This window comes from Schistocerca americana, chromosome 8 (assembly GCF_021461395.2).
Source record: "Schistocerca americana isolate TAMUIC-IGC-003095 chromosome 8, iqSchAmer2.1, whole genome shotgun sequence".
In the NCBI taxonomy this organism is placed as follows: Eukaryota; Metazoa; Arthropoda; class Insecta; order Orthoptera; family Acrididae; genus Schistocerca; species Schistocerca americana.
In genome coordinates this window covers 285,988,253-286,001,034 of record NC_060126.1, presented here as the reverse complement: position 1 = coordinate 286,001,034, position 12,782 = coordinate 285,988,253, and the positions used below count along the sequence as shown (strand labels likewise).

The 12,782-nt window shown below is 41.9% G+C and overlaps 1 protein-coding gene across 1 annotated transcript in view; it reads right to left on the bottom strand.

The window, feature by feature from the left end:
• Positions 1-2,541: 2,541 nt before the first annotated feature.
• LOC124545097 (flexible cuticle protein 12-like) overlaps positions 2,542-12,782 on the bottom strand; it is a 29,267-nt gene continuing 19,026 nt past the window's right edge. The window contains exon 3 of the mRNA XM_047123909.1: positions 2,542-3,086. Within this exon, the coding sequence (XP_046979865.1) occupies positions 2,810-3,086 (277 nt within the window). The 3' untranslated portion in view covers positions 2,542-2,809. The remainder of the gene's footprint in view (positions 3,087-12,782) is intronic.

Here is a 12,782-nt window from a genome sequence, read left to right as displayed (position 1 = left end):
GAATCATACATGATCAAGGAAAGCGATGTTCTGCGCTTCGCTGAGACGAGTAATTCGGGACCAGTATCAATTAGCGTTGAGAGAGAAGGGAACACGCCTTAGAATCTTCGCCGCGTTATGCACAATTAGCGGTGCGTATCTTTGCTCGGTCTGCGTGCTCACAGGACACCTTTCACCCCACTGGATGTTACGAAATAACATGTTCTCCAACCACATGTTCGTTTACTTCAGTGCACTGTTATGAGCGACGAAGGGACGCGTCCTTATGTTGGGAAAAGAGCGCAATTTCCCCATGTGTTGATATTTGCGCTAAATAACGAAGAATATTTCAGAGCGCTAAGACGGGTGTCTCCTGACACTTGGTAACTAACTTTCAGTAATTTTAGATGTTTGGTACCATGAAGTCGTGGTTGTCTCTTCGCGGTCTTTATGTGACACAGGTACTGGTCGCAGCAACGCCGGAAATAGTACTTTCTCCACATGTGGTGTTAGTGGGTACAGTAACAACATGTCAAGATCTAATAAGCTGTACGTAGTAGTGTGATTCCTCTATAGTTTCTACATCTCATCGGGTCTCCCTTCTTTAGTATAGGGCAGATGACAGACTCCTTCCATTATTCTAGGATCCTTTCCTTCTTCCAAATGAAGCAGATTAAGTGATATATTCTCGCTTGTAGAGTAGCTAATGTGCTAATTAATTTCCTTTTTTCCCTTCAGTATAGTTTTTAACGACTTCCAAGTAGTCCATTATGGTACACCCACTTTTAAAGCCTATTTCTCGTACTACCTGAAAAAATCCTATTCTTCTAGAATTGGCTGATAAACTTTGCGGCTTAGTGAGAGGCTACTTCATTTTTTTTATGAACATAGCATAGTATCAGTTTGTGGCGGTCTTGTTTTATTTACAGAGAGATTCTACTGATAATTGATCAAATTCCTATTTTTAGTCCACCTTTGTACCAAAATTTAAGCACCAACGTCTTCAGACATCTTCCATTATACCTCCTTCAACTTTACTTATCATATTGGCCATTACTTTTGGAAAATCATTATTTTCTTTAGAAACGAGTGTTGTTCATTGCTTCAACTAAGCAAATATCCATCCAATATTCATCGAAGACCTCGCTATTTGTTTCCTTATTTTTCTTGTAGTTTGATCTGTCTGTATTATCAAATTTTCGAAGCTTGCCATACTTTGTTCGTTTCATAATTTCCAAGAAACTCTCACATTTTCCGTTGTAGAAGCTATTTTACATTCGTGATTTACTTTGTTTTACGTTTTTCAAACCCGCAACATATTTTCGTTTCTGGCTAAGTAAGGTATAGCTTTATTGAAAGAACGCAAACTACAAGTCTCTATTACACGTGGTTGTGCTCCTTCGATTTGCTCTGAACTGTCTTAGCCACCCATTTACATGAGGGCTGTCAACCACCATGCACGTAAAAGAAGTAATACAGGAGAGATTAGATCCTAGGACTGAGTCTTGCACATTTATGTTTCTATTTTGTTACTTAGCCAGCAAGCCACATTTTGGTTAAGAGCCTTCGTTTACTGTCTCAATCTTTTATGAACATATAACCTTGATTTTGTGAGATTCTATACACATTGCTTTATTTGATCTGCCGTATGCCCAATTTCTCATACGTATTCTCACAGTTTACATGTAATTTTTTCTGTCAGATGAGCTAGTTTCTTCCTAAATTTGTGTGAATCTTTACTCTGGATATTGCTAATGTGTATCAGCTCAAAGTTATATTATAAAGCGTTTTAACGCAGTCGCTTCTTACACGAATTCCTTATAATTGTAAAATACATTTAACTTCAAGTTTAATTATATATAATCCTATCGTTGAAACTATTGCAGTTATAGGAAGAATAATTCTTGATTTTTGAGACTTCATCTTTATAGATCATGAATTTTCGGTATATGATATAATCAGAGCCGAAAATCTAATACGTATGTGATAATAAAGACTTTTTACATGCGATATTCTGAAAGAATATGGAATATCTTGCTTAGTGTTACGTAAGTGTAAGTTATTGTAGCAGAATCTCATGAGAGATGCATGACAAAGAATAGGCTTGGATAGTAGTGTCATTATTTTTAGGACACTGTTTGAGCAAACCAGTATTGTTATTAATCATCCTGTGACACTGATAACTCAGAGCCAAAACTATTTCATTTCTCAGAGACATCATATTCATAAACAAAATACTGCTACCTCAGTATCTTATTTATGAGAACCTGTAAATTTATAACGGTAAAGTTGTTTCTTTGAGACAGGTGTGATTCTCGACAGAGGATTTATCAAGTCTGGGTGTCGATAAATAGATTAAATTTTTGGCTATGCCATAAGATGTTGGGAAAATTTTGTCATTGATCTAACAATTTTGACTGGAAGGCTCGTCGCTCAAAACAAGTTTGAGTAATTGCCCTCATTACAAAATACTTGAGGATGAGTTGTACTGTCGCAAGAATATAGCAGTTTTGCCATTTAAAACATAACAGGGTATGTAAACAGGGAAAATTAAAGAACACGTCACTACACAAATTTAATTAATGCAGCTCTTTTATAAATTTAAGAAACTATCTTGTTGTTGGTTAAAGCATTTGCACAAATTACAAATAAATCTGACCGTGACACCGCCTGAAAACTAGAGCTGTTAGCTGCCAAAAGTTAACAGCAATGTACCATGTGACAGGGGTAGGCGTTGCACACTTTCTCGACTGATTTGAAGGGTCGGTTCAAAAACTGGTTTTGATATTCAGGCACGTGAATAATTCGGTGACATGAAGTGACTGGCCGCTCAGCCGACCAGTGTAAGTGCCGCATTACTTCCAATGATCGGCACAGCTTGCTGGAGTGTCGGTTTCGTCGGACGTGGCAGCGGTGTGGGGCGCACCGCGACGGGTCCGCTGCCGAAGGCGACCACGGGCCGGTAGCCGTTCTCGTCGGCTTCGTAGGTGACGCTGTAGGTGGCGCCGCCCGCGTCCGGTGGCTGCCACGAGAAGCTGCCCCGCAGGCGCGCGCCGTCGCCCTCCGTGCCGAACTGCTCCTGTCTGATGCCGTTGCCCGTCTCGAACCTGCGCAAGCATTACACCCACAAATTATCACTGTGGAGGATAGTGTCACCCGCCCCCCCCCACACACACACATATACACGCACACACACATACACAGAAAGGTTGTCAGTGTATGTGGGTGCGTGGCTCGGAAACGGCAGGAGCAACTTCAACCAACCACATTCGTAAATGTATGAGTTAGGACGACAATTACCGTAGGGGTAAGGCCACGAATTGGTACTAAAACTCAATCTGTGATAACACATATAATGGGTGTTGATGAAACACCTTTTTAAAACACACACACACACACACACACACACACACACACACACACACACACATATGGCACATATGAAGCATAAGAAATCACGAATGTTCAACGTGGCCCAGCTGCACGTCAACGAAAAAGACATCACCTTTTCATGCCCGCCGGCCGCGGTGGCCGTGCGGTTCTAGGCGCTTCAGTCCGGAATCGCGTGACAGCTACGGTCGCAGGTTCGAATCCTGTCTCGGGCATGGATGTGTGTGGTGTCCTTAGGTTAGTTAGGTTTAAGTAGTTCTAAGTTCTAGGGGACTGATGACCTCAGATGTTGAGTCCCATAGTGCTCAGAGCCATTTGAACCATTTTTTTCACGCCCACTACAATACGTTCGGTAGCTGATCACGTCAGGTGTGATACTCTTACCTGTCTCCACAATCAGGCCGTGCAGCTATGGCAGGGTACTGACTTGAATCTTGTACACATGGAATGTGTGGAAAGTCAAGCGACCTAGAAGCCCATCTACGCAATGAACTTCTACCGTTCCACCATCCAGGCTGCATGCGGTTAAGATAATATCGAACAATGAGAGCAAAATGAAAGGTGGCTCATCTTGCTGGTACACAACAGAATTCAGAAATCTATAAAACTCCAGTCGCTGTTACAGGAAAAGCTCAAGCACGTCAACGTAACATGTCTTTGTTATCGTCTGCTTTGCAGAAACGAATGTTTCATTAATATTAGCCTTGGCCATACCTAGCTATACGTTCAGTTTCAGGGTGTTTCTCTGCTATTCTTGCACTTCAGGGGTATTGTTGCCGGCCCATATCTGGCAGCTGAGACTGACAACAAAACCACATTTGTAAAATTTGGCTTCGTCTAAAGAAAGGATGTCATCCAATAGGTTTTCGTTTTCCATGGTCTGCAAAATGTCATAACACTTTTCCTTACGGGTGCATTAATTTCATCCTCCAGGTGATGCATATCCTGGATGCGATACGTCGCCTTTGTAATCGTAACCAAAGAGTACGTCAGACATAGGTCGTGCAATTTCCAGAATCACGGCTTAGCCAACGAACTGAAGCGCGTGGTCTTCTTTCAATGGTCTCAGCAATGCTCCGGACTGTAGCTCCAGGTGCTGATGGTCGTCCAGGACGTTCCTGGTTAAGTATACTTCCCCATCTCCTGAATTTGTCGACAAGAGGTCTGATGCTGGTTCTCGTCGATGGCTCTATTCCATCTCTTCGATGCTACAGCTCACCCACCTCCTCGTACGTCTTACGATCGGTTTTCTAGGAAAGAATGTGTATTCCCTCTTATACACCTGTAAATAGAGATATTAAAAAAGGTAGGAAGATCTTTCTGTTTAACAAAAGTGACAAAAAGCAGATTTCAGGGTACTTGACGGCTCAACACAAAAGTTTTGTCTCGAGTACAGATAGTGTTGAGGATCAGTGGACAAAGTTAAAAACCATCGTACAATATGCGTTAGATGAGTATGTGCCAAGCAAGATCGTAAGAGATGGAAAAAGAGCCACCGTGGTACAACAACCGAGTTAGAAAACTGTTGCGGAAGCAAAGGGAACTTCACAGCAAACATTAACATAGCCAAAGCCTTGCAGAGAAACAAAAATTACGCGAAGCGAAATGTAGTGTGAGGAGGGCTATGCGAGAGGCGTTCAATGAATTCAAAAGTAAAGTTCTATGTACTGACTTGGCAGAAAATCCTAAGAAATTTTGGTCTTATGTCAAAGCGGTAGGTGGATCAAAACAAAATGTCCAGACACTCTGTGACCAAAATGGTACTGAAACAGAGGATGACAGACTAAAGGCCGAAATACTAAATGTCTTTTTCCAAAGCTGTTTCACAGAGGAAGACTGCACTGTAGTTCCTTCCCTAGATTGTCGCACAGATGACAAAATGGTAGATATCGAAATAGTCGACAGAGGGATAGAGAAACAATTAAAATCGCTCAAAAGAGGAATGGCCGTTCGACCTGATGGGATACCAGTTCTATTTTACTTAGAGTACGCGAAGGAACTTGCCCCCCTTCTTGCAGCGGTGTACCATAGGTCTCTAGAAGAGCGTATCCTTCCAAAGGATTGGAAAAGGGCACAGGTCATCCCCGTTTTCAAGAAGGGACGTCGAACAGATGTGCAAAACTATAGACCTATATCTCTAACGTCGATCAGTTGTAGAATTTTGGGACACGTAATGTGTTCGAGTATAACGACTTTTCTGGAGACTAGAAGTCTACTCTGTAGGGATCAGCATGGGTTTCGAAAAAGACGATCGTGTGAAACCCAGCTCGCGCTATTCGTCCACGAGACTCAGAGGGCCATAGACACGGGTTCCCAGGTAGATGCCGCGTTTCTTGACTTCCGCAAGGCGTTCGATACAGTTTCTCACAGTCGTTTAATGAACAAAGTGAGAGCATATGGAATATCAGACCAATTGTGTGATTGGATTGAAGAGTTCCTAGATAACATAACGCAGCATATCATTCTCAATGGAGAGAAGTCTTCCGAAGTAAGAGTGATTTCAGGTGTGCCGCAGGGGAGTGCCGTAGAATCGTTGCTATTCATAATATATATTAATGACCTTGTGGATAACATCGGAAGTTCACTGAGGCTTTTTGCGGATGATGCTGTGGTATATCGAGAGGTTGTAACAACGGAAAATTGTACTGAAATGCCGGAGGATCTGCAGCGAATTGACGCATGGTGCAGGGAATGGCAATTGAATCTCAATGTAGAAAAGTGTAATCTGCTGCGAATACATAGAAAGAAAGATCCCTTATCATTTAGCTACAATATAGCAGGTCAGCAACTGGAGGCAGTTAATTCCATAAATTATCTGGGGGTAGGCATTAGGAGTGATTTAAAATAGAATAATCATATAAAGTTGATCGTCACTAAAGCAAATGCCAAACTGAGATTCATTGGAAGAATCCTAACGGAATGCAGTCCGAAAACAAAGGAAGTAGGTTACAGCACACTTGTTCGCCCACTGCTTGAATATTGCTCACCAGTGTGGGATCCGTACCAGATGGGGTTGATAGAAGAATAGAGAAGATCCAACGGAGAGCAGCGCGCTTCGTTACAGGATCATTTAGTAATCGCGAAAGCGTTACGGAGGTGATGGATAAACTCCAGTGGAAGACTCTGCAGGAGAGACGCTCAGTAGCTCGGTATGGGATTTTGGGCTTTTGAAGTTTCGAGAACATACCTTCACCGAGGAGTCAAGCAGTATGTTGCTCCCTGCTATGTATATCTCGCGAAGAGACCATGAGGATAAAATCAGAGAGATTGGAGCCCACACAGGGGCATACCGACAACCCTTCTTTCCACGAACTATATGAGACTGGAATAGAAGGGAGAACCGATAGAGGTACTCAAGGTACCCTCTGCCACACGCCATCAGGTGGCTTGCGGAGTATGGATGTAGATGTAGATACAGTCTTCAAGAGCTATGAAAGAAGAATTGAATACATTGTTTTCGTGAAAATAAATCATTACTTTAATAATTTTTCGTCCCGAAGGAAAATAATCAATGTTCCAAGCCAATATTGAGTACTTACTAGGGAGACATTAACCAGCGTTTTTGTCTTTCTTGTAACTTTGTTAGTTACGAAGACATGAACAGCAGTGCGTCTCTTTTTGAGTAGCAACCTCTATTTCTTATGCGGTAGGCCACTTCCTCTCATCAAGAATCTTTCAGAAACGTGTCTATCACATTGTACCACTCACGTAAACATGACATTATTAAAAACATTACACTGAACTGACTTCGACTCTACTGTAAGTATGTAGTGACGTAACTCACCAGCTTTTTGGAGATGAGAGTAAACAAATGAAAACACAAGGCAAATGCACACTGACCATTCAGTTCAAGGTATGTGTGAGTACAGCGTACACCAATGTTCATACTAAAGAGTAATTATCAAATGCTAGTCGTTATTTTACCCAGTTTAACAACTGAAGGGAGCTAGAAAATATAGAAATGAAAGCCAGAATTACTTTTGTCCCAGTTTCTTTTCTCAGAACGTATTCGTTGTTAAGAGTCAGATTTTGTGACAATATACATCATCATGTCTTTTCCGTGTCCTATTTTTCTACGTAGTTTCCATCAGTTTCTATGGCCGTACGCCAACGATGTGGAAGAACATGTATTCCCTGCTGGTAAAAGCTCTCGTCCTGTAGGCATAGCCATGTTTTCACTGCATGACAGTCGCTCTCGTCATCTTCAAAGTGTGTTCCCCGTAGAGAATCTTTAAGCTCCAACAATTAAGATGAAATGCCCTTTCTCTTAAACTTGTGGTCCGCTTTGAGTATTCGTGGAATCCATCGTCAGCACCTCTTTGAATATCCGAGAGGCTCGATCATTGGAAGAGGAACTTCCAATGCTGAGCGACAACTGTAGAGCGAATTGTCAAGTTGTGATGCGCCGACAGCCACGAATAATGGCATCCTATCACTGATAGTGATATGATGTAGTCAATCACACCCAGTACACCTCGTTGATTTTCTGGGACATTCGGAGCTGACAGCAACTTCTCTGGTAGTAGTAACTTTCGTGTTGTTTCGTTCAGCAGTTTAATTTTAAGACTAACATTAATTTGAAGTTTTGAAGATGACCTGCACTGATTGAAACTGGTTATTGTAAATAAATACATTATCATATAGATTGTGCTACTCTGACAAGGTGAAATATTTATCAATGGACACGAGCGTGTAGAAGAACTGTGAATCAAGTGTAACAGAATAGTTGGCCATGTATGCGACAGATATGTGCCTAGTAGAACAAATCTGGATGGGAGGGATCCTCCATAGTATAATGTCAGTGTAACGAAACTTCTAAATAAACATAAGATACTGTACAATAGGTATAAAATAAATCATAGGGCTATGTATAGAGATACTGATAGGAACGAGTTTGACTGTCAAGATTTTAATGCATGAAGCTTTCAACGACTGCCTTAGCAGAACACTATCGAAAAACCTCTCATAATATCCAAAGAAATTTTTTTCGTATATTAAGACTGTTAGTGGTACGAAAGTTAGTGCCCGCACTCTCATGGACGAGACGGGATCTAAAATTTAATGTAACGCAGCTAAAGGAGATATGTTGAAATCTGTTTCTAAATGTCCCTTTTACAAAGTAAAATCTAACCTTATAGCGCCAATTTAACTGTCGCATCACTTCAAAGATGAGTGATATGGATGTCAGTGATCTCTGGAAACAGGTCATATTTCTAAAATTCAACACAGCTCTAGGAACCTACGGAATCGGTATCAGTCACTATATCGAACATGCAGCTGAGTTAGCCCGTCCTTTAGCGATAATGTATCGTAGAGTTCTAGAGCAAAAACCATGACAGTTGTCGGTTTGTTATAATGAAATTGCCAATGTTCCTAGTGCTACAGCACAGGCTGTATAGTTGCAGGAAGGTGAAATGTCGCAGATGTGTTCATTAATCGGTGCGCTCGCAGACACTGCTGAAAAAAAAAAAAGAAAACACATTTCCAGTACCTAGCACCAGGTGGAAGTACGGCGCTGTAAGCAGCCAGAATGTGGAATTTGCCTGCTTTGCCGTCAGTATGCTGTTTGTCAGTTGTCGACACGTATTAATCTCTATAGTGAAGTTACTGTTGGTGTAGAGGGTTAAAATAATTACAGCTTTCCGTACGAAACGCAACTGCACTGAGAAGAAAGACCGTGCGCTACTGGTAAAGTTGTTTTGTCAGCATGGCACGTATAGCAGCGTCGAACAGCGGAAATGTCGCTTTCAGAAACAGCTGAGAAGAGGCCCCAAGTCAATAAATGGACTAAAGAATATGATCAAGAAATTTGGAGAAACAGGTAAATTAGGCAGTGCAGTAGGGAAAGGTAGGCGGCCCTTTCCCATGTCAGTTGTTAGGAATTTGCTGTAGCTGTAGTTGACCGTGCAGTATATGCCTCAGATTCTGCAACCAGTGATTGAGCTGTGTCACGGGAATTGTCTCTCCCCTGTCAAACAGCTCAAAGATTGATCCTTCCTGGCAGATTAAAACTGTGTGCCGGATCGAGACTCGAGTTCGGGACCTTTGCCTTTCGCCGGCAAGATCAAAGATTTTGCGGCGCATTTTATATTGATATCCATACAACTTTCAGAACGTGAACCAAATGAAGCCCCAAGATATGCTAGATGAGGCTCGTTTCACTCTGCACAGAGCAGTCGCATATGAGGTTCTATGCCGCCACATACCGTGCAGGAACATCCACTGCACTCAGCTTTGTGTGGTTTCACAAATTCTTTAATTTTCTATCCGTTCCTCTTCTAGGAAATGACCCCTCGCGCTCCTGTTAGAAGTACAGTGAAATCTGCACGTCGTAAGGACGTCCTTGTGCAACATGTGATTCCAGATTTTCAGGAACGTAACTGCGTCCACACACTATTTTCATGCAAAATTCGGCGACACCACATGCCGCTTGCCACATGAAAAATTTGCTTTGGGCAATCTTCGGTAACGACTGCATCATCTCTAGGCAATTTCAAGAAGCGTGGCCTTAGATCCCCCGACCTAAATCTAAGAGACTTCTGGTTGTGGGGATATTTGTCCATCAAGAATGTACTTGGACATTTCCTGATACGAAGACCTGTCACTCTAATGACAGTGGCTGTGTTGCGAGCAGCTATCGACTATGCCTTGTTATGGACGCAGCACGTTGCTGAGTCGGGAAACCAAACAGAACACATGTTGTAACTTGTAACCGCATAATACTAAACGTGCCTGAACCACGTTAACATGTGTTTGATCGTTCCTTCCCTTTTGTTGCACCCACATCACATCCTGACTGCTGACAGCGACAAATTTGCTCCTGGTGGTAGAAAGTAGAACCATTATTTCTTCAGCATTCTCCGCGAACTTACTGGTTGATGAACGTACCTACGACGCTTCAGCGTCTTGCGGAGTGTACACAATGCAGCACTCGGAACACCTTCAGTTTGATTGTATTCCGTAGTTGGAAGAGAGCGCAGATCATATTCGTCTACAAGAAGGGCAGCAGAAGTGATCCACAAAAATACTGTCAAGTATCAACGACATCGGTTTTTTGTAGAATATTAGAACATATTCTGACCTGAAACATAATGAGTTATCACGAACAGAATAAGGTTCTCCATGCTAATCGGCATGGATTCCGAAAATGTCGTTCGTCTGGTTCAAATCAAACGGCTCTGAGCACTATGCGACTTAACTTCTGAGGTCATCAGACGCCTAGAAATTAGAACTAATTAAACCTAACTAACCTAAAGACATCACACACATCCATGCCCGATGCAGGATTCGAACCTGCGACCGTAGCGGTCGCTCGGGTCCAGACGGTAGCGCCTAGAACCGCACGGCCACTCCGGCCGGCACTCGTTCGTCTGAAAACTTCCACATTTCTCGTATGACATCCTGAAAGTCAGAAAGATGGAGCACGTTTTGACTTTCAAAAAGCATCTCACTCAGTAGCACGCAAATACTTATTGACAGAACGTTCTTATGGGGTATTAAGCGAAGTTTTTCATTGGATTGACAACGTGTTGGTATGGAGACGGCAGCAAGTTACCTTGGCTGAAGAGCTGTTGACACGTATTGATGTACCTGCAAGCTTGCTGAGAGCCTTATGAGTCATGCTGCATTTTAATTATTTAATACAAATCTCAGCGTGTTTTCATAATGACTTACTGTCTGAGAAAACTGAACAAATATTCAATGGATGTTGATAAGATAGCTGAGTTTTTTAAAATTAGCCAACTTGTTTTAATTGATCAGTAATGGAAAAACTGTGCACTTTACAAGGCGAGGCAACGTATCCTATGACTGTAATAACAGTGAGTGACCGATGGACTCGGTCAGCTCATACAAATACATGGGACTAATAATTTTTAGGGATGTGAACTGGAAGGTTTATTCGTAGAAAATGCAGGTAGCCAACTTTTGTTCATTGGTAGAATGCAATGTCTACAAAGGAGACTGCTTACAAAACAATTGTAAACCTAGTCTAGAATTTGTGTAGGAACCATATCAAGTATATCTATCAGGGGGTATTGAACATATACAAAGGACAGCACGAATGGTCACAGTTTGTTTGATGGATGGGAGAGTGGCAGTCTTGAAGAGAGAAATAAACTATCTCTAGGAGACCTGCTTACAAAACGTCCAGGACTAGCTTTAAATGAAGAACCTAGGGATATACTACACCTCACATAAGGATTCCGATTACAGGAGTGGAGTAATTACAGCACGCACGGGGGTTCTGAATTTATCATTCTCCCTTTTCTCCATGTTGTTGTTGTTGTTGTTGTTGTTGTTGTTGTGGTCTTCAGTCCTGAGACTGGTTTGATGCTGTTCTCCATGCTACTCTATCCTGTGCAAGCTTCTTCATCTCCCAGTACTTACTGCAACCTACATCCTTCTGAATCTGCTTAGTATATTCATCTCTTGGTCTCCCTCTACGATTTATACCCTCCGCGCTGCCATCCAATGCTAAGTTTGTGATTCCTTGATGCCTCAGAACATGTCCTACTAACCGGTCCCTTCTACTTGTCATGTTGTGCCACAAACCCCTCTTCTCCCCAATTCTATTCAATACCTCCACATTAGTTATGTGATCTACCCATCTAATCTTCAGCATTCTTCTGTAGCACCACATTTGGAAAGCTTCTATTCTCTTCTTGTCCAAACTATTTATCGTCCATGTTTCATTTCCAAACATGGCTACACTCCATACAAATACTTTCAGAAACGACTTCCTGACACTTAAACCTATACTCTCTTCTTCAGAAACGCTTTCCTTGCCATTATCAGTCTACATTTTATATCCTCTCTACTTCGACCATCATCAGTTATTGTACTCTCCATATAGCAAAACTCCTTTAAGTGTCTCATTTCCCAATCTAATTCCCTCAGCATCACCCGACTTAATTCGACAACATTCCGTTATCCTCGTTTTGCTTTTGTTGATGTTCATCTTATATCCTCCTTTCAAGACACTGTCCATTCCGTTCAACTGCTCTTCCAAGTCCTTTGCTCTCTCTGACAGAATTACTATGTCATCGGAGAAGCTCAACTTTTCTATTTCCTCTCCATGATTTTTAATACCTACTCCGAAATTTTCTTTTGTTTCTTTTACTGCTTGCTCAATATACAGATTGAATCATATCGGGGAGAGGTTAAAACCCTGTCTCACTCCCTTCCCAACCGCTGCTTCCCTTTCATGCCCCTCGACTCTTATAACTGCCATCTGGTTGCTGTACAAATTGTAAATAGCCTTTCGCTACCTGTGTTTTGACCATGCCACCTTTAGAATTTGAAAGAGAGTATACATGTAAGAATCCTGGAGATACTAGAAGGTATTAGAGATTTTCTCCATATGATTACGAAATGGAACTGGAAGAGCCGTAATAACTGGTACAATTAGAAGC